Source organism: Miniopterus schreibersii (genome assembly GCF_964146895.1).
Source record: "Miniopterus schreibersii genome assembly, chromosome: 2".
Taxonomy (NCBI): domain Eukaryota; kingdom Metazoa; phylum Chordata; class Mammalia; order Chiroptera; family Miniopteridae; genus Miniopterus; species Miniopterus schreibersii.
The window spans coordinates 73,770,587-73,791,448 of NC_138102.1; the positions used below are offsets into that span (position 1 = coordinate 73,770,587).

General features: G+C 38.8%; 1 protein-coding gene across 1 annotated transcript in view; it reads left to right on the forward strand.

The window, feature by feature from the left end:
• Window positions 1-20,862, forward strand: part of GTF2F2 (general transcription factor IIF subunit 2) — a 135,563-nt gene that overhangs the window by 12,483 nt on the left and 102,218 nt on the right. Inside the window, exons 2-4 of the mRNA XM_081124600.1 lie at window positions 7,830-7,903; window positions 17,825-17,843; window positions 19,198-19,342. Of these exons, the coding sequence (XP_080980726.1) occupies window positions 7,830-7,903; window positions 17,825-17,843; window positions 19,198-19,342 (238 nt within the window). The remainder of the gene's footprint in view (window positions 1-7,829; window positions 7,904-17,824; window positions 17,844-19,197; window positions 19,343-20,862) is intronic.

Genomic DNA, 20,862 nt, shown 5'->3' on the forward strand with positions numbered 1-20,862 from the left:
TTTTTTCAAGTTTCAGTCTATTTCCTAAAGTTCTTCAGGGTCTAAGGTTGCTCATAGAGATAATATTCCCAATTTACTCTGTTCCAGTCAAACCAGTTGCTCTGAAAATAGCTCATCTTGTTGCCCTAAAGTATCTCAGTAGCGTGGGGTTTTACTAGATCTGAAGGGTTGACAGGCTAGGGTGGAAAGATGGGGGCTCCTGAAATCTCTGGTCACCCTGATTGTTAGCCTTATTCTTATGCCAATGCTTTGAACAGTTTTTTCCTTGGTTTTCTCTCCTGTAGCTACCTTCTCTAATGTGTGTGCTACCATCACTTTAACAATATTTAGAGTGATGGGAATGGGTTTGAGAGTCATAATTTATATTGAAAATTTGTTGGACTTCTAAATACATTTTTCAAATAAAAAGTTTAAGAGAAAAAAAAAAGAGAGGCAGAGAAATGGATTAGTGGACAGAAGGAATTAGTCTGGCCTTACTAGGTATGTAATCTTGAGCAACTTTGCTAACCTCTCTGTGCCACAGTTTCCTCATCTGTAAAATAGAAAAAATAATAGGATTGTATAAGGATTAAATGGTTAATATATTGAAAACATTTAGAAGAGTACTTGTCATTAATGTTTATCTATTGCTGTATAATGTTTCCACAGACTCAGTAGCTTAAAACAACACACATTTATTATTTCATTGTTTTTGTTGATCAGGAGTCCTAGCATGGCTTAGTTGGGTCCTCTGCTTCATAGTTTCTCACAGCCTGCAGTCAAGGTGTTAGCCAGGGCTGGATTCTCATCTGAAGTTGTGACTGGGGAAGGATTGTTTCCAAGCTTTGGTGGCTGGCAGAACAACCTTCTGGGGTTGTTGGACTGAGGGCCTAAATTCCTAGCTGACTGTCGGCTGGAGCCTACCCTGAGTTTCCTGCCACATGGACCTGTATATCTTGACAGCTTACTACATCAAAGCATGCAAATTTAGAAAACAATCAGAAGCAAGACTGAAGTCACCTAATCACAGAAGTAGCATCCCACCACCTTTGCCATATTGTATTGAATAGAAAGAAGTAAGTCACAGGTTCTGTTCTCATTGAAGGAGAGATTACGCAATGGTGCGACTATCAGGAGGTGGGGGATATTGCGGGACATCTTAGAGTCTCCCTGCCACATTTAGTAAGCACTCTGAGTGTTAGCTGCTCTCCTCCTCCTCCTCGTCATTTTTCTGGTGGGGGAATGAGTAAGTAGAGAAGGAGATGGAAGAGAGAAAGGGTAGAATGTTTTGTTGTTAATCTTCACCTGAGGATATTTTTCCATTGAATTTTTTCTTTTTAAAAATTATATTTATTGTATTACAGATCTCCTCCCTTTCCCCCCCCATTGATCCCCTCTACCCCCATCGGCCTGCACACCCCCAGGCCTTCACCACACTATTGTCTGTGTCCATGGGTTCTGCATATATATGCATATAAGTTCTTTGATTACTCTCTCCACACCCACTTCCCCACCCCTGCCTTCCTACTGAGATTCATCAGTCTGTTCCATGCATCTGTGTCTCTGGATCTATTTTGTTCATTAGATTCCACATATGAGTGAAATTGTGTAAAACCGAATCAGGAAGAATCAGAAAACCTGAATAGGTTAATAACAACTGATGAAATCGAAGCAGCAAACAAAAGTCCTGGTCCAGATGGCTTCACAGGGGAGCTTTCAAATTTTTTAAGTTGTAGGGTTAGATAGTTTACTAAAAGTTTTTCTTGCTTTTTGAGGTAGGTCTGTAGTGCCGTGAACTTCCCCTTTGGACTGCTTTTGTTGTGTCCCCTAGGTATTGGGTTATTGTGTGTTCATTTTCATTTGTTTCCAGCAAGTTTTTGATTTCTTTCTTGATCTTATTGGTAACCCATTCATTGTTTAATGACATGTTATTTAGCCTCCATCTGTTTGAATGTTTTTGAGTATTTTTACTGTAGTTGATTTCTAATTTCATGCTCTTGTGATCTGAGATGCTTGCTATGATTTCACTCTTCTTGAACTTGTAGAGACTGGTTTTGTGTCCTAACATATGGTTTATCTTTGAGAATGACCCATGTGCACTTGAGAGGAATGTATATTCTGCAGCTTTGGGGTGAACTGTTCTGTAAATATCAATTAAATCCATCTGATCTAGTATGCCATTTAGTCACTGTTTCTGTGTTGCCTTTTTGTCTAGGAGATCTATCCAGTGAAGTCAGTGGGGTGTTAAAGTCCACAACTGTGACTATTGCTGTTGATTGCTGCCTTAAAGTCCTTAAGATTATTATTAATAGGTCCTTATTTATTGCCATTTTAATTATTTATGACTATGTTTCCCTCTATTTTTTACTATTACAGCAGTCCCTTTAACATTTCTTGCAATGCTGGTTTGGTGGTGATAAGCTCCTTTAGCCTTTTTTTTTGGTCTGGGAAGCTCTTTATTTCACCATCTATTTTGAATGATAGCCTTGCTGGATAGAGTAGTCTTAGTTTCAGATCCTTGTTTTGCATTATCTTGAATACTTCATGCCATTCCCTTCTGGCCTGTAGAGTTTCTGATGAGAAGTCAGCTGACAGCCTTACTGGAGCTCCTTTGTAGGTAATAAATTGCTTTTCTCTTGCTGCCTTTAATATTCTCTCTTTGACTTGAATTTTTGGCAGTTTAATTATGATGTGGGCCTCTGGGCGCGGGCCTCTTTGGATTCTTCTTGCGTGGGACTCTCTGTGCCTCCTGAACTTGTGTGACTTTTTCCTTCACCAGGTTAGGGAAGTTTTCTGCCATTATTTCTTCAAACAGGTTCTCTAACCCTTGCTTTTTCTTTTCCCCTTCTGTCACTCCTATAATGCAAATATTATGTTTCATGTTGTCCCATAGCACCCTTAGACTGTGGTCCTGTTTTCTAATTGTTTTTTCTTTTTGGATCTCTAAGTGATTTTTTTCTACCCTGTCTTCTAATTCACTGATCTGATCTTCAGCTTCCTCTAATCTGCTGTGTGTTCCTTCCAATATATTCTTTATTTCTGCTATGTCATTCTTAATTTCCTTCATAGTTTCCATATCTTTTTTCATGCTGTTGAGCATCCTTACAATCAGTATTCTGAACTCTATATCTGTTAGATTGTTTATGTTTATTTCATTTAGCTCTTTTTCTGGAGACTTCTCTTGTTCTTTCATTTGGGGCTTGTTTTTCTGTCTCCCCATTTTGGCTGCCTTTTTGGGTTTGTTTCTATGTATTAGGTAGATTTGCTAGAACTCTCAGTCTTTTGGAAGAGACTGGAGTCTCACCCGTCTCTCTGGTGCAGGCCAATGTCAGACGCTGTTTGTGACTGGCTCCGAGTACCCTGTTTTGAGCTATCAACAACCCTTGGCTTGAGGTCACCTCTGCTGGGCTGGGTGCAGTTAGACAGGACCAAGATGTACACCAAAGTCTGCTTTTCCAAGGCCTGGATCCTGAAGCAGATCAGGCAAAGACTCAAAGCACTCTGAAGCCTGCCTCTGCCTGCAGGCTGATTAATCTGATTCTCTTAATGAGCCTCAGGCTGTAGAAGCTCCGTAGGGTTGAGCAATTGCTTCCCCCTCAGGCAAAAGCTGCTTGGAAGATAAATGTGTGCCTGTGAAAGATGTCCTCTGCAGTATGGGGGAATGACTTGGCACAGGAATCCAGAGGGGTGCCATTTGAGCTCTATCTCCAGACCCGACAACCCTAGACTCTCCTCACACAGCTCCAGTCCACTCTGCCCTCCCTCCCTCTGCCTGACCCCAAGGTGAGTGGCTGTACACAAAACTTTGTGCGTTGGCTCTTCAAGAGGGTTCCTGGAGTTCCAGCTGTCTCTCCCTGGCAGACAAAAACCCTGCTGCTTTTCACAGTCAGTTATTATGTGGGCACCTTTCTCAGTTCTGGTGCTCTTGGCTGGGAAACCCAGCCTGGGATGTAGGCCCCAGAGTCCTCAGTGGGAACCCCCTCAGCTGAGATATCCCTCTGGACCTTCAGCTGCTGCCTGTGGGAGCCCAGCCAGCCCTCTCAGGCCTCCTCACTTCCTGCCAGTCTCTATTTGGTCTCCACTTTTCCTCCTTGGTTGTGAGAATGCTCTCCAGCTCGTCTTCAGTTGCAGTTGATTATTCAGGATGGTTTTTCTGTATTTTAGTTGTAATCACAGTTGGTCTCGGGAGAGTGTCAGTGTAGCTTTCACTTAGTCTGCCACCATCTTTAATCCTTTTTTCATTGATTTTTAGAGAGTAGAAGGGGGGGAGAGAAAAAAAATATCAGTGTGAGAGATACAGTGATTGGTTGCCTCCACACGAGCCCCAGCTGGGGCCAGGAATTGAACCTGCAACCCAGGTATGTGCCCTTGACTGGGAATTGAACTCCCGACCCTTCTGTTGCCCAGCAGACACTCTAACCACTGATCCACGCTGGCCAGGGTGATAAAGGGTAGAATTGAAAGAAAGATGTTTAGACTACAGGGAAAGAAATTAAATTTGTGTACAAGTTGAGGGATTGGCCATATTTTACATATTGTTTTAAGAGAGGAAAGCAGAGTAAAAGGCCGCAGGTTTGTCTCAGTGGCATCAGACGTTCTCGCTCTCTTTTTTTAAATCCTCACCTGAGGATATGCTTAGAGAGAGGAAGGGAGACAGACAGGCAGACCGACACACACACATAGACATTGATGTGAGAGAGAAACATAGACTGGAATGGTTGTCCTCCGTAAGCTCTCTGACTGGGGATCAAACCCACAACCCACGTATGTGCCCTGACCAGGAATCCAACCAGCAGCATTTTGGTGCATGGGTCGACATTCAAACAGCTGAGCCAGTCTGGCTAGGCACGGTTCTCTTTGCTGTCTTTCCTCAGTGGAAGAGAGGAAATCAGGTTATTAGCACAGAGGGAGGAGGAAGGAAGAGGTAATATAGATTTGAGGAGTGAAGAGAACATGTGACCATCTGCAGTGGGAGAGTGAATTGATTAGGTAGGTGCAGTTAAATTGCCAGGCATCTTAAAGGGCTTACTTGATGTTAGTAGCCATATATTTCAGGGGAGACCATGATTGTGAGTTTTTCTTCAGCTTATCAGTGCAAGTGTGGAAGAGGAGGAATATACTCAAATCAAATAATCAATAGATAAATGAATTAATAAATAAACAGTACTACAGATTGGCTTTAATCAGGATTAAGGTTTGGCCAGGCCAGTGTGATGGAGATTAGGGCAGTGGAATTATTATAATGATGGACTATGAAATGTAGTTCCTTTAAAGAGAGAAGTGAGGACTGGCAGATAGGGGACAGTGTAAAGACATTAGAGTCAGTGATTTGAAGTGATGGAACAATTGTTGGAGTCTGAGTACTGAGGAGAGAGCCAGGAAGTTAGGAAATGGTGGCCAGAATGGTTGCTTGAAATACAGATTGTGGAAGGGAGACTTATTGAGGAAGCCTTAGGGCATCTAAATATAGGACTCATTTGAACTAGTAACTTGGAATATGATGAAAAGATACTGTCTTCCCCCTAAGAACTTTATTAGGCTGTATAGCTTATGATTTATATGTAAAGCAGGCCGCTATCTGCAAAAGGTAGCATTTTCTTTGCATTAGGGTAATTGACACAAAGTTTAAATGGAGTTAAAAATCAAAAAGACAAAGTAAGAAATAAAAGCTAATGTTAGGCAGTATTTCAAGATTGAGGCAAGAATTCAATGTTTTATTTGTTGTAACAGTATTTGTGCAAATTAATTTTAGATCTTATATTTAATTCTGACAAGCAATGTTGTGGACACCTACTTCTTTAATTAACCAGCACCCTGTACTCTGACATTGTAACAGCACCCTGATTTTACTTTGTGGATATTACTGATCCCCTTTTCACTCTGTGTGATTCTAATGGGGTGACTGCAGCTCCCCAAAGGGAACTGCCAGTGAAGGGATCTCATCTCTGGGTTCAATGATCGGCTCAACGAAGGACACATGACCTACTCAGAGCCATGAGAGACAATCACATTTTTGCTGGGGACTTTTGAGAAGGAGGACTCCTGTTCTTCTGGAGCTACTTTAGCTGTCTTGTTACACAAGGGGAAGGCTGACACAGAAGTGAGTCAACATGAGTGAGAGAAGTAAAAGATTGTGAAAGAGTCCTGATGACATCTTTGAGCCCTTAATCAAGCCACCTTAAAGCTACCTCTGGAGTTTTCAGTTACCTGGTCAGTAAATCCTCTGTGTGCTTTAATGGGTTTTCTTCTCACCCGTAATCAAAAGAGACCAAATAGGTAGATACAGTTACCATAAGGAGTTTGCCTAGTCCTCTAAGCTTGTATGAATAAGTGGAGTGCAGTGGTGTTGAAATTTTGTTAAGATGTAGCATCTCCAAAACCTCATTTCCCTTTGATCTTTTAAATATTCTTCTTTAGTGGTGTAGGGAAGAGGACACCAGACCAATCTGGAGTCAAGCTTTGTGTCTGATACTAGCTAAATGTGTTACTACAACCCTTTGAGCCTCAGTTTTCTTTACCTATAGAATGAGGTGAATGATCGTGGATTTTGTGGGGTGATTGAAGGGTTAATTGGGATAATGGATGTAAAATGCCTAGGGTGGTACCTGATGCTGTTGGCTTCCTTCCCTCTTTCCAAACTTTTAGCACATTGTCTGACAATAGTTGTTTAATAAATTTTATTACAAAGAATACATATACATAATTAGACAAATGAGAGTCTCCTTTTGACCCTTTATTTCCTGAATTTTTGCTATATCCAAAGGACTGTAATTTTACTAATAGGTGTTTCTTTTTGCAAATGTAATTTTGCTAAATAGATATTTTTTTCCTTTCTATCTTTGGAAGCTCTCTCTGACTCATTTATGCATTCATGTTCATGTAATCAGTCCAGGATTATTGTGGGAAATAATGACACTTGACACTCATTGAGTACTTGTTTGTGTAAGGCATTGTGCTTCATGCTCTAATATATTATCTTACTCTTCACGATAGGATAACTGTAAAGGTATGTGATGATTCCAGAGTTCAAACTACTTCTTAGAAGAAGTGAGTTAAGGTACACAGTAGGGATTCAACATACATTTTCTTAACTATTTTAGAATTACAACCTTTCTGATTGCATATATCTAATTACAGACACAATATAGTGTATTGGTTACATAGATACTGGAACCAGATTACCTGGGTTTGAATTCTGGCTCCATCATTTGCATTATATAACCTTGACTGAATTATATAATCCCTGGGTGGTTCAGATCCATCTGTCAGATGGGGATAATCAATAGTACATTCCTAAGAAATGTGAGCATTAAATACGTAAATATATGGAAAGTGCTATAACAGTGTCAGAAAAGTAGTATTTATATAAATGTTAGCTACTTAATAATTTCTTTTATTTCAGCAGATCATGCATATTGGTAAGAGTTACAGTCTTATCCATCATAAAACTTAACTTTTGAAATCATCTTAAACTCAGTGGTGTCTTAAATATTATTATATCAGAGTGTTATGCTACTCTGAGAAGTCTTTTCTGGTAGCCTTTCTCATCTCTGAACTTATATTGGACTTAGTTGGGAACATAAGTTAATTCTAAGTTAATACTTCATTATTGTTGTTTGACCTGTGTTAGTTTTGTGTCACCAACTTGATTGACTTCGAGCTCTTTGAGAACTAAAATCATTTCTTACATATCTTAATATCCTTCTAGTGCAAAACATATAATGAGAGGTTGATATTAATGATTATTTATTATAGGCGGAAAGTAAAATAGAAGCAGTATATCATTTTATGTTTAAAAAGATTTGTTAATATTCAAAACATAGTCTTATTAATCCTTTGCTTTGTTTTAGGTTCCTAAATATTTGTCACAGCAATGGGCTAAAGCCCCTGGAAGAGGTGAAGTCGGGAAACTGCGGATTGCCAAGTAAGTTATTTGTATATTTTGTATTTTAAAAAGCTGTTTTAAATATTTGTATAAATGCTTTTAAATGGAATTGTAGTCTTTTTCAGAATTTTACCTGGAGAATGAGAAGTAATGAGCATGTAAAAGCTAGTCAAGAGATGGTTAGGTGCCCTGTAGGGAGCCATATGTGCTCATGTGGATACATACAAATACACTCATACTGCTCACCTTCTGAAGGTGTAAATATAAAGTCAAATTTATTGGTAAAACTTATTGGTAGTAAAGCAGGAGAATAGGTAGTTCCCTTACCCCTCCATCCTCTCCACATCTTGTGAGGAGGTGTGTTTGGAACATCATAACTGGATGTATTAAGTTAAGTGCTTCAGTAGAAGGATTTTGCCATTGTGCCACTGTTGGAAGGAGGTAGGGAACACCTGGTAAACCATGTAACAGTGTAGTTTCCTGGTGGAGGAAATGGCCTTGTTAGAAAGTGAATCCTCTGGAGGATTAGTCAGAGGCCTTGTGTTCCATTCTTTCTGTCCATTCATTCTTAATCCAACTCTAACCAGATTTCCATGCCTTCTACTCCATTGAAATAGCTCTTGTCTGTCACCATTCTCCTCGTCTTTATCAAGCTTTTGCTTCAAAACAAACCACCCCAAAATTCAGTGGCTTAGAACATAAACCATTTTATTTGTTATAATTCTATGGGGCCCCTCTGGTTAGCACTGACCTGGCTGGTCTTCCTGACTAGAATGGCCTCACTCATGTGTCTAGGCATTGGCTTTCTGTCAGCTGGAGCAATGGCCATGTGTATTTTCATTTCAGCATGCTTATTCACATCATGGTGAAAGAATTTCTAGTAGCAAAAGAGGGGACATCCCAATGCACAACACTTTGCAAGCCTATTCTTGCATTTTGTTTGCCGAAGTTCTATTCACCAATGCAATTCCCATAGACAAGCCCAATTTTAAGGGTGGAGCAATAGGCTCTACCTCTTGGTGTGAGAATTTGTGGTCCATTTTTGCAGTCTACCACATCTGCATTCCTAAATCTAACAGTCGGCTAGCAGCCCTCTTAATGGACCTGTAGCAGAATTTAACATAGATGATCACTTCTGTCCCCAAACCCTTTTTTTACTTCACTTCTGAAACACCACTACCTCTTCCCTCACTGGCTGTTTCTTCTCAGTCTCTGTTGCTAGTTCCTTCTAATCTTCTCAGTCTCTAAATGTTATATGACCGTAGGGCTCAGTTTTTAGTTCTTTTCTTCTCTTTCATTGACTGACTTCCTAGGTGGTCTCATTTGGTGTCATGGCATATCAGGCTGTATTTAAAGATATATCTCAAGTATGTCCTCTCCCCCGATCTCCAAGACTCGTTTATCTGACCACCTCTTCAGTGTTTCCCCTTCGATGTCTCAGAAGCATCTCAAACTTAATAATCGCTCTTCCTCTGTTCCTTCTTTCTGGAACACTCTTCCTTTAGATACCCCCATGGCTAATATTAACTCATTGAGGCCTTTTCTAGCCATCCTATATAAAATAACACCCAGTAGTCTATTTCCCTTACTCCTCCCCCGCGTAGAACTTACCACCATTCTTTCAGCTTCTGCAATGTATTTCTGTTTATGTGTTGTTCATCAGTCCTGCTAGAGTATAAATTCCACTCCACAAGGTCAGGATTTCTGTCCTATTGACTGCTGTATATCTCCAGGGTTTAGAACAGTGCCTAGCATAGTAGACACTTAGTAAAAATTTTGTTGATTCAATAAATGAAAACTGCTATGACAAATTTAGTAATAATAGCTTTTTATTCTTTAGTCCCAAAAGTGAGGTAGTTAAAAAATCAGAATGTGAACTTTTTTTCTAATTTTTAAAAAAAGTTATTGATTGACTTGAGAGAGAGGGGTAGAAAAGGGGAGGTAGGGGAAGGGAGAGTGAGAAATATCAATTTATTCCTCCACTTATTTATGCATTCATTGGTTGTTTCTCATATGTGCCCTGACCAGGGATCGAACCCACAACCTTGGCATATCGAGACGACACTAACCAACTGAGCTACCCATCCAGGGGAGAATGTGAACATTTTTAAGGCATAAATTTTTCCTGCTATTTGTCCCAAAGGATATAACCTAGACTTCTTTTTTGTGCCTAAAATACCCACTCTCTATGCAAAGGTTATACTTTTTGGGGAGTTGGAGTGGGGTGTCATTTTAAAGTTTCCTCATTAAAGCCAGTCAGCTGTGGAGTTTGGATTTAGTGGACACCCTTGGATTTTGTTCTTTGGAGGAGTAATGCTGTATTTTTGGATGATATCATGTTTTTAAGAAACTTTGATACTTCATGTGTTTATACCCTAAGTATTTTGTTCTTTATCTTACTTACCTTTGTTTAAAACATATACTTTAAGCCCTGGCCAGTGTGGCTCAGTTGGTTAAATGTTGTCCCATGCACCAAGAGGTCCCTGGTTTGATTCCTGGTCAGGGCACATACCTGGGTTGCTGGCTCAGTCTCTGGTAGGGAGTGTGCAGGAGGCAGCCAATTGATATTTCTCTCTCACATTGATGTTTCTTTCTCTCATTTTGTTTTAACAAGATATGGATTGGAAACAGGCATGCTTTTACATCCAAAGTGGGGTTTTTTTGTTTTTTAAAATTTATCTTTATTGTTGAAAGTATTACAAATGTCCCCATATATCCAAAGTTCTTAAAGTTAGGTAGACTCAGGCAATATCTTCTTTTCTTAAAAAATAACTACAGCCTGGCTGGGCGTGGCTCAGCAGTTGAGCGTTGAGCTAGGATCCAGGTGATCGGGGTTGTATTCCCGGTCAGGGCACATGCCCGGGTTGCGGGCTCAATCATTGACTCTCTCATCATTGATGTTTCTATCTCACTCTCTCACTCTCCTTTCCTCTCTCTGAAATCAATAAAGATATATTTTTAAAAAAATAAAAAAAGTAACTACACATTTAATAGCAGAACCAGGCTTGAATTCAGGCCTTTGAGTGGTAAGAAAATTCCAGCAGGTTCTAGTTCCAGCTCTATAACTTACTTTATACAAGTCACTTAATCTGTGTTTAGATCCTCTTCCCTAAAGTTGCCTGTTTTGCAGGCCTTTTATGTGAATCCAGTGAGATAATATGGAAATAGTTGTAATTTATTTGTATATTTAACTTTTTAAAGTGAACATATTCCTGGAAAGTTGTAGATAAATCACATTTTTTATGGTTAGTTAACGTGAGTTAAATCATGTTAGTTAACGTGAGTTAAATCACGTTTTTTATTGAAAGAAAAAGTAATGTATACTTTGAAACAAAACCTGTGGTGGTCTTTTTTCTGAAATCCTTGGTAATGCAGATAATTACCTACTTTTTCTGTTATGGACTTAAGAGTATTTCTTTTTAATATATCTTTATTGATTTCAGAGAGAGGAAGGGAGAGGGAGAGAGAGTTGAAACATCAATGATGAGAGAGTCGTCATTGATCGACTGCCTCCTGCATGCCCCTGACTGGGGATTGAGCCTGCAACCGAGCATGTGCCTTGACCAGCAATCGAACTGCAGTCTTCTGGATCCTAGGTTGATGCTCAACCCCTGAGCCACGCCTGGCTGGGCAAGAATATTTTATAATGGGTTTTACTGGAAATGGGAGCCACACAATAAAATCTCAGGATTGTATGTCACTGAAAAAGGGCATTCTAAAGGAAAAAGTTATTTAAATGATGAACCCATAGTATTGTAGAATGACCACACTAGAACTCAAGACTGGGTTCTAGTCCTAAGTGGCTATTGATAGTTGTGTTTGGCCTTGGGCCTTAGTATCTAAGTCTTAATATTCTTGTTTGTAAAATGTGGATAATAATGCCTTCCCAGCCAGCCCACAGAGTGTTTATGAGACAAAAGAAATGACTTAGGGTTTGTTAAAATGCTTTGTAAAATCCAGTGATCTGTCTTTTAAAATTATTATTATTATTATTATTATTATTATTATTTACTTTTACTTATCTTTTTAATGTGTCTTTATTGATTTCAGAGAGGAAGGCAGAGGGAGAGAGAGAGAAAAAAAATCAATGATGAGAGAGTCATTGACTGGCAGCCTCCTGTATGCCCCCCACTGGGGATTGAGCCTGCAACCTGGGCTTGTCCCTGACCAGGAATCGAACCTTGCGCTCCTGGATCCTAGGTCGATGCCCAACTGCTGAGCCATGCTGGCTAGGCTACTTTTATTTATTTTTTACTGTGAATATTGCATTTCTGAAACTTTTGTGTAAAAAAGTGCCTGCTTGAGGAATGTAAAATTGTCCTTTTGGTGTGGGGAGGAGGGGGCTGTTATGAGAAGTAGAGAAAAAGGAACCAGGGCTCTGGGGAAGCTAGGCAAACCCTAAATACTACTTTGATCACTAAAGTACACAGTACATTCAAGCTTCTATCCCCTGTTCTGAGGCTGCACTCTCGTAGGCATGCCCCTTTACCTCTCTAGGGCTCCAACAGCCTGTTTCCCATTGTTCTCCCATGTGGTTGCCCTCACCCTGCTGGCTTCTGACACTCTTCTTGTTGAGCCATCCTAATTTTATGTGGATGCCCTCCTTACCCTGCTGGGCTCTGGCACTTTGCTGCCTGCTGTCTTCTCCACCTCAGGCACTTCCTTTGTCCCTATTTGGGCTGTGACTACCCTACCCTGCTCAACTCACTCTGCAATCCACCTTGCTTGGCCTCCCTTAATGAGTTTTGAGCTGACTTGTCCAAGAAGGGAATGTGTAAATAGGAACTCAAAACAAAACAGCCCTGTAGCACAGTTAGTATTTGGTTGGTTTTCTTACCCTGGAGAAGGAGGTGCTTAGTGCAAAGTCTGGCACCAGAGGTGTCAAATCTAAAACGTATTTAAGAAGTGTAAGAAAGAGATTAAACGTTGCAGCAGACAGTGGAAGCTACACTGACACTCTCCCGTTGCCAAACTGGAATTATAACTAAAATATAGAAAAGCCATCCTGAATAATCAACTGCAACTGAAGACGAGCTGGAGAGCACCCTTATAACCAAGGAGGAAAAGTAAAGACCACATAGAGAATGGTAGGAAGTGTGGAGGCCCGAGAGGGTTGGCTGAGCTCCCACAGGCAGCAGCTGAAGGTCCAGAGCGATAGGATAGCTCAGCTGTGGGGGGTTCTCACTGAGGACTCTGGGGCCTACCAAGAGCACCAGAACTGAGAAGGGTGCCCACATAACAACGGACTGTGAAAAGCATCAGAGTTTTTGTCTGCCAGGGAGAGACAGCTGGAACTCCAGGCACCCTCTTGAAGAGCCAACGCACAAAGTTTCGTGTACAGCCACTCACCTTGGGGTCAGGCAGAGGGAGGGAGGGCAGAGTGGACTGGAGCTGTGTGAGGAGAGTCTAGGGTTGTGGGGTCTGGAGATAGAGCTCAAATGGCACCCCTCTGGATTCCTGTGCCGAGTCATTTCCCCATACTGCAGACGACATCTTTCTCAAGCAGTTTGCTGCTTTTGTGGAAGGGTCGGGGGGTAAGCAATTATACCACCTTGCTGGAAAATCTCTCACCCTACCCAGAGGAGTTTCTACAGCCTGAGGCTCATTAAGAGAATCAGATTAATCAGCCTACAAGTAGAGTCAGGCTTCAGAGTGCTTTGAGTCTTTGCCTGATCTGCTTCAGGACCCAGGCCTTGGAAAAGCAGACTTTGGTGTGCATCTTGGTCCTGTCCAACTGCACCCAGCCCCAGCAGAGGAGACCTCAGCCTAGGGTTATTGATAGCCCCAACAGGGTACTTGGGGCCAGTTACAATCAGCGTCTGACATTGGCCTGCACCAGAGACCCTCCAAAAAGACTAAGAATCCTAGCAGATCTACCTAATACATAGAAACAAACCCAAACAGGCAGCCAAAATGGGGAGACAAAAAATAAGCCCCAAATGAAAGAACAAGAGAAGTCTCCAGAAAAAGAGCTAAATGAAATGGAGATAAGTAATCTAGTGGATATAGAGTTCAGAATTCTGATTGTAAGAATGCTCAAAAAATCCTTCTGCTTTTCACAGTCAGTTGTTATGTGGGCACCTTTCTCAGTTCTGGTGCTCTTGGCTGGGGAGATCAGCCTGGGGTTTAGGCCTCAGAGTCCTCAGTGAGAACCTCCTACAGCATGAAAAAGGATATGGAAACTATGAAGGAAATCAAGAATGACAAAGCAGAAATAAAGAATATATTGGAAGGAATAAACGCAGATTAGAGGAAGTTGAAGATCAGATCAGTGAATTAGAAGACAAGGTAGAAAAAAATCATTCAGTCAGAGATCCAAAAAGAAAAAACAATTAGAAAACAGGACCACAGTCTAAGGGAGCTGTGGGACAACATGAAATGTAATAGTATTCGCTTTACAGGCGTACCAGAAGAGGTTGAAAGTAAGCAAGAGTTAGAGAACCTGTTTGAAGAAATAATGGCAGAAAACTTCCCTAACCTGGTGAAGGAAAAAATCACACAAGTTCAGGAGGCACAGAGAGTCCCACGCAAGAAGAATCCAGAGGCCCACGCCCAGACACATCATAATTAAAATGCCAAGAATCCAAGACAAAGGGAGAATCTTAAAGGCAGCAAGAGAAAAGCAATCTGTTACCTACAAAGGAGCTCCAGTAAGGCTGTCAGTTGACTTCTCATCAGAAACTCTACAGGCCAGAAAGGAATGGCATGCAGTGTTCAAAGTAACTGAAAACAGGGATCTGAAACCAAGAATACTCTTTCCAGCGCAAGGCTTCATTCAAAACAGATGGTGAAATAAAGAGCTTCCGAGAACCAAAAAAGGCAAAAGGAATTTATCACCACCAAACTAGCAATGCAGGAAATGGTAAAGGAACTACTGTAATTAGAAGTAGAAATAGAGAGATAAACAGGCATAAATAATTAAAATGACAATAGATAAGTATTGGAAAACATAGGCAGCAAAACCTCAGACATCTCATGTAGCAACATATTTGCCAATTCATCTCCTAGGGCAAGAGAAACAAAGGAGAAAATAAATTGGACTACATAAAAATAAAAAGCTTCTGCACAACAAAAGAAGCCATGAACAAAATGAAAACAGAGCCCACTCTATGGGGGAACATATTTGCCAAAGGCACATCTGATAAAGGGTTAATATCCAAAATTTATAAGGAACTCATACAACTTAACAAAAGGAAGAAAATCCAATTAAAAAATGGGCAAGGGACCTAAATAGAGACTTCTCCATAGAGGACATACAGATAGCCAAGAGACATGAAAAAATGCTCAAACTTACTACATTCCTGATGGGAATGCAGACTGGTGCAGTCATTATGGAAAGCAGTATGGAGTTTCCTCAAATTAAAAATTGAACTGCCATTTAACCCGGTGATCTCGCTTCTGGGAATATACCCTAAGAAACCCAAAACACTAATCAGAAAGAACTTATGCACCCCTATGTTCCTAGCATCACAGTTTACAATAGCTAAGATCTGGAAACAGCCCAAGTGCCCATCAGTAGATGAGTGGATAAAAAAAGCTGTGGTCCATTTACATCATGGATTAATTATTATGTAGCTGTAAAGATGGATCTCTTATCCTTTGGGACATCATGGAGGGAACTGGAGAGTATTATGCTAAGCAAAATAAGCCAGTCAGAAAAAGACAAGTACCACGTGATCTCACTCATATGTGGAATGTAATAAACCTAATAAACTGATGCACAAAACAGATTCAGAGACATAGAAGCTTTAATCAGACTGAGGGATCTCAGAGGGAAGGTGGAGATGGGAGAGTGGGTGGGGAGAGATTAATCAAAGAATTTGTATGTTTATAAGCATAATCCATGGTCACAGACATTGGTATGGGGAAGGCCTGGGGGGGTGGGGGGTGGATGTGGGGTGGAGGGGGTCAGTGAGGGAAAAATGGGGACATCTATCATACTTTCAACAATAAAGATAAATTTTAAAAAATAAAAAGTGTGAGAAAAAGGAAAGACAAATGATTAATTAAAAAAGCAAGAATAACGACTGGAATCTAAAGAACTAGCTGTTATTGAGAAATGGACTCAAGTAATGAAAGAGAAACTACAGCATCATGGGGTGGGCAGTAAAAGTATAAGGTAGATGTTTATTTCAATCATTTCTGAAGATATTACTGTGTTTGAGTAGTCGATATTTATAATTTTAACCACAGCCCATCATGGAAAGGGCGTATTTTAATTGCATTGTAGAACTACCAAAGGTTATGTGCTTCATATATTCACACACCAAGACAAAAGAATATGTAATCCTTTTAAAAGTACCTTTTAAGTTTTCAAGGATTAATCTTTATTTTAGAAAATTAACTCATTTAGAGTTCACCAATCTCTTATCATTTCAGTTAAGATGCCATTATGATTTTATTTTTTTGTATGAAAATGAAGTTGTCCTCCCATCAAGTGTTCCTAATTGCATCTGGGTGATTTTTTAGTCACCCCGACTAGAAATGTCAGCATGATGTTTAATCTATCCTTTTTTTCTTGCTGCCCACTTCTAGTTATTTTCTCTTCTGTCAGTTCTGACAGTTTAAATATCCTGCCATACACTCCTTGCATTCTCCCATTACCCAGTTCAAGCTTTCATTACTTTTTATGTGGGTTTTTGCATTTACCTCAATTCATTTCAGTAAACATTATGCAAGTACCTTCTGCATCTTTGCCTTGGGTTTCCTACAGTGCCTCTCTCTTACAGGTAGCTAAATTAAATGCCTCTAGAAGCCAAGTTCAGGAGTGATAGGGAAGGTACTGTAGTGAATTCAGTGCCTGCCTATCTGTGTATTTACTGAGAGCTGAATTAAGGGTGCATTATTGCCACACTTTTCAAATCTTTAAGAGAAGGTGGAAATTCATATTTTTATGTGAAATCTTAACATTTCTTCACCTCTGTTCTCGATACTTCTCCCACAAAAAGAAGTTTGACATTGCATTTTAATATATTAAAGACTGAGAAGTCCTACAGTAAAATTTGTTTAAGATTCTGGACTACTTGGTCTGGCCTAAGAGACTTTTTACCAACTGACTCCATCCTGCATGTTGATGCTAGAAAGAATGTGCTAGATACCCTCTCATTTCTGGTGTTTAGTTGGCTTATTCTCTTAGCCTGTAATGCTCCCATACTCTTGACCTCATTCCTCACTCAATTCATCTGATCCTGGCACATTGTGGTCTCTTAATTAATAGCTTTCATATCTTCTGCTGCTCCGGACAGGGACATTACACTTAGTACTTTGCATATAGTAGGTATTTAATACATGTTTTTTAAGATTAGGCTATTATATAAAGTCTGCATTGATTCTATATTTGTAAAAAAATGATTTAAAAACATGTAATTCAAGTATATAGAAATAGTCTGGAAGGATATTTACTGTACAAGATGTTAACAGTGGAATTATAACTATTTTAAAACTTCTTTTGACTTGTCTGTATCGTTATGTATAGGCATATATTGTTTTTATAGTGTAGAAAATTGCCTATAATTTAAAAATATTGTTCAATTTAATTTTTATTTTTAAGATTTTGTTAGGTAAATGAAACATCTTCAGCCAGACAAAATAAATAGTAAAATTTTCTGAATACTGTATATCTGTATTAAATATGCATTCACATGCTGCTGAATGCTAAAAATGCTCAGAAATAAAGATAAGAATTGTAATAAGATCATTATTTGGATAAAATATTATTAGGACAGGTTGTAATACTGTTAAGTGACAATAAACTTGTAATAAAATACTCATATGGGATTATTGTGACTTGTTTTTCCTACAAGATTACAGATAGGATAGTTGAGGAGAGCCACAGGTAAATATTAAGCTCTGTAAATATAATAGTTTATGTAAATATGTAGTAGTGTTCTTTTAATTCTCAGCATAAATTTGAAAAAACAACATGAAATCTAATTAAAATTTTTTCCTTTTCTCTTTAAGGAATCAAGGAAGGACTGAGGTAAGATTATTTCCATTTAAATTTTATTTAAAACATGAGATTATTTTACTATGCATTAGTGATAGTAAAGAGAGGGTGGTGTTTGTATTCTGGAAAACTCCACATCAAACTAGTAGCTAATGGTGAAGAACACATAATAGTATAAACACCACTCTCGTGTGAATGAATGGACTTCTTTCTAGTTCATTCTTAGCATTTTTCTACTTTGACCTAAAATATCCCCTCTCTCAGTACTTATGAAACTTAATATTACTTCAGTAATATTTTAACATTATTTATTGTAGTAGAGGCATTTGATTTGGATTTTTGAGGGCTTTAGATCTTGACTCATTAAGTTCAGGACATAATTTATGGTACCTGGCACACAATAGAGAGATATTAAATAAATACTTCATAATCTTCCTAAATCCCTTCGATGTAAAATGTGATATATATATATATTTTTAATCCTAATCTGAGGATATTTTTCCATTGCTTTTCAGAGAGACTGGGAGGGAGAGGGAGAGAGAGGGGGAGAGAGAGAGAGACAGAGAGCGCGATAGCAATCTCGGGTGCGCTGAGGAAGTCCCCTTGGTCAAAATTGAACTCGGGACCCTTCAGTGCGAGGGCTCACACTCTAACCACTGAGCAAAACTGGCTAGGACTAAAATTTGATATTCTTTTGGGGAAATCTAGTATATAGTAAAAATCATTTTGAAAGAATGCCTGCTATATCTTTTTATTCTAAACCTCAATGCTGAGTTATCCTTGTAAATATTTAGTTGTATTTATGAAAATAGTCAAAAATTAAACAGCACCTTGTACACATACAGTAATCGTTAAGAACTAAAACAGAAATGTATCCTCTGCTTATGGGAATGTTTAAGCTTTCTGAATAGCTTTCTTTCCCCCTTCAAGTACAGTCACTTTATTAATACACTCATTCAGCAAATACTATTTCCCTTCTATGTGCCAGGTACGTTCTAGGAGATAGATATGTATAACATATGTATATTTATATTTATTTATTTAAGGATATAAATATAACAAGGCATGGTCTCTTGACCTCAAAGAACTTAGGGGTAAAACTTGTATCCTTATTTTGGAAATAGAATTTCTTCAGCCATAGATCAGAGAAAACATTTGAAAGATATTTCTATTTATAATGGTAGATTAGCCCCATTATTCTGACAAATGGGAATAGAATCTGTCTTTTTATGACTGAGTATTGAAAGAATTATGGATAAAGTTTAAAAAATGCTTAAATGACTGGAAGAGATTCACATTAAAAAAATTATTTGATTTATAATCAGAGTTTTTGTACTCCTGAATACAAAATTTTATTGTAATGAGCTCTGCTTAATGTGTCTATTAGGTGTCATTTACTTTGAATGAGGATCTTGCAAATATTCATGATATTGGCGGAAAACCAGCTTCAGTCAGTGCTCCTAGAGAACATCCATTTGTCTTGCAAAGTGTTGGAGGACAAACATTAACAGTATTTACTGAGAGCTCATCAGGTAAGTGAGAATAGAATTACTTAATGTGATTCCTATACATGTTGAATAGATTTTCTGTCTCAACCTGCACTCTAAGGTCATTACCAAGGCTGTTCCACCTATTGTTCTACCTCTGTTATTCATATCGTGCTCTCTTTACTGTGATTGATGAAATTTTGGCTGTTACTTGAATCATTTAATTTCCATTTGGGGCATAAAGAAATAGAACAAAGCAGATGGAAAAGTGGTGCACCAAGCTGTCTCCTAGGATGTTGAAGAAACAGTATTCTGAGTTTTGCCAAGATAAGGTCATCCTTGCCTGTTTTGATGAATTGATATGCAGCAACTATAAGTTGTTGTTTTTTGAAAAAAAGATGCTTGATATTAGGGAATATTTTAGTCTGAATTTTTGCTCTCATATGGTTTCTATTACTAAGGGCCTATGTAATGCAGAGATTAACTCTTTAAAATTGGTTTTGACTTCCAGGAAGCTCTGTGTAAAATATAGTTCAATTTTGTGTGTTTGTGTATTCAATGACTCAGGAACAAGTGTTTCAGCTTGTGAATTAAATACATAGAGAACTTTTTTGCTGCATATGTATATGAATTTATGTTTATTTTCATTGTTTCTTGGTTTTTAACCACTGAATTTAGAATATTGCTATTGAAGCAGCAAGCCACCTATTTTAGTGGAGCTAATTTCTCATATATAATTCAAAAAGGTTTTTGGTGGTATAAAAGATCCATAATTTTGTTTTATCTTCATTAAACACTACAAAGAAAGCTATAGTATAGCCCGGCCAGTGTGGCTTAGTAGATAGAGCATTGTCCCATGCACCAAGAGGTCACTGGTTCGATTCCCAGCCGGAACACATGCTTGGGTTGCAGACTCGATCCACAGTAGGGGGCGTGCGTGTAGGAGGCAGCCAGTAGTTGTTTCTCTTTCATCCATGTTTCTGTCTCTCCCTCCCTCTCCCTTCTTCTCTCGTTAAAATCAATAAAAATATTTTCAAAAAATTATAGTACTTTGTTAAGAACATCATTGTTTAAAGAATGGAATATGCTCAGATAAAATTTTTGTGGTATCTTGGTTTACCAGTAGCTGCATAAATCGGGTTTTAAAAATTAGTCCTTTTCTTTTCCCCCCCATAAATAAAGAAACTAAAAAATGGTAAACTAGAACTTTTCAGTCATGTGATTTAATGTTAAAGAATTATTTTATTGCATTCTGATGCTATAATGTTTTGAATAATTTATAATTTAGTATTTATGGGAGGTAGAAAATGTTAAACACATGCATTTTCTGCCTGGTCTATGTGGCTCAGTTGGTTGAGCATCATCCTGTGCACCAAAAGGTCACCAGTTCGATTCCCAGTTAGGGCACACACCTAGGTTGTGGATTTTGGTTCCATCCCTAGTTGGAGTGCTCAAGGCAGTTGGTTGATGTTTTTCTCTCCCTGTCCCTTCCTCTCTCAAAATCAATAAAAACATATATTTAAAAAAAAATACACATTTTCTTGTGGAGAAGATTCAACCATTCA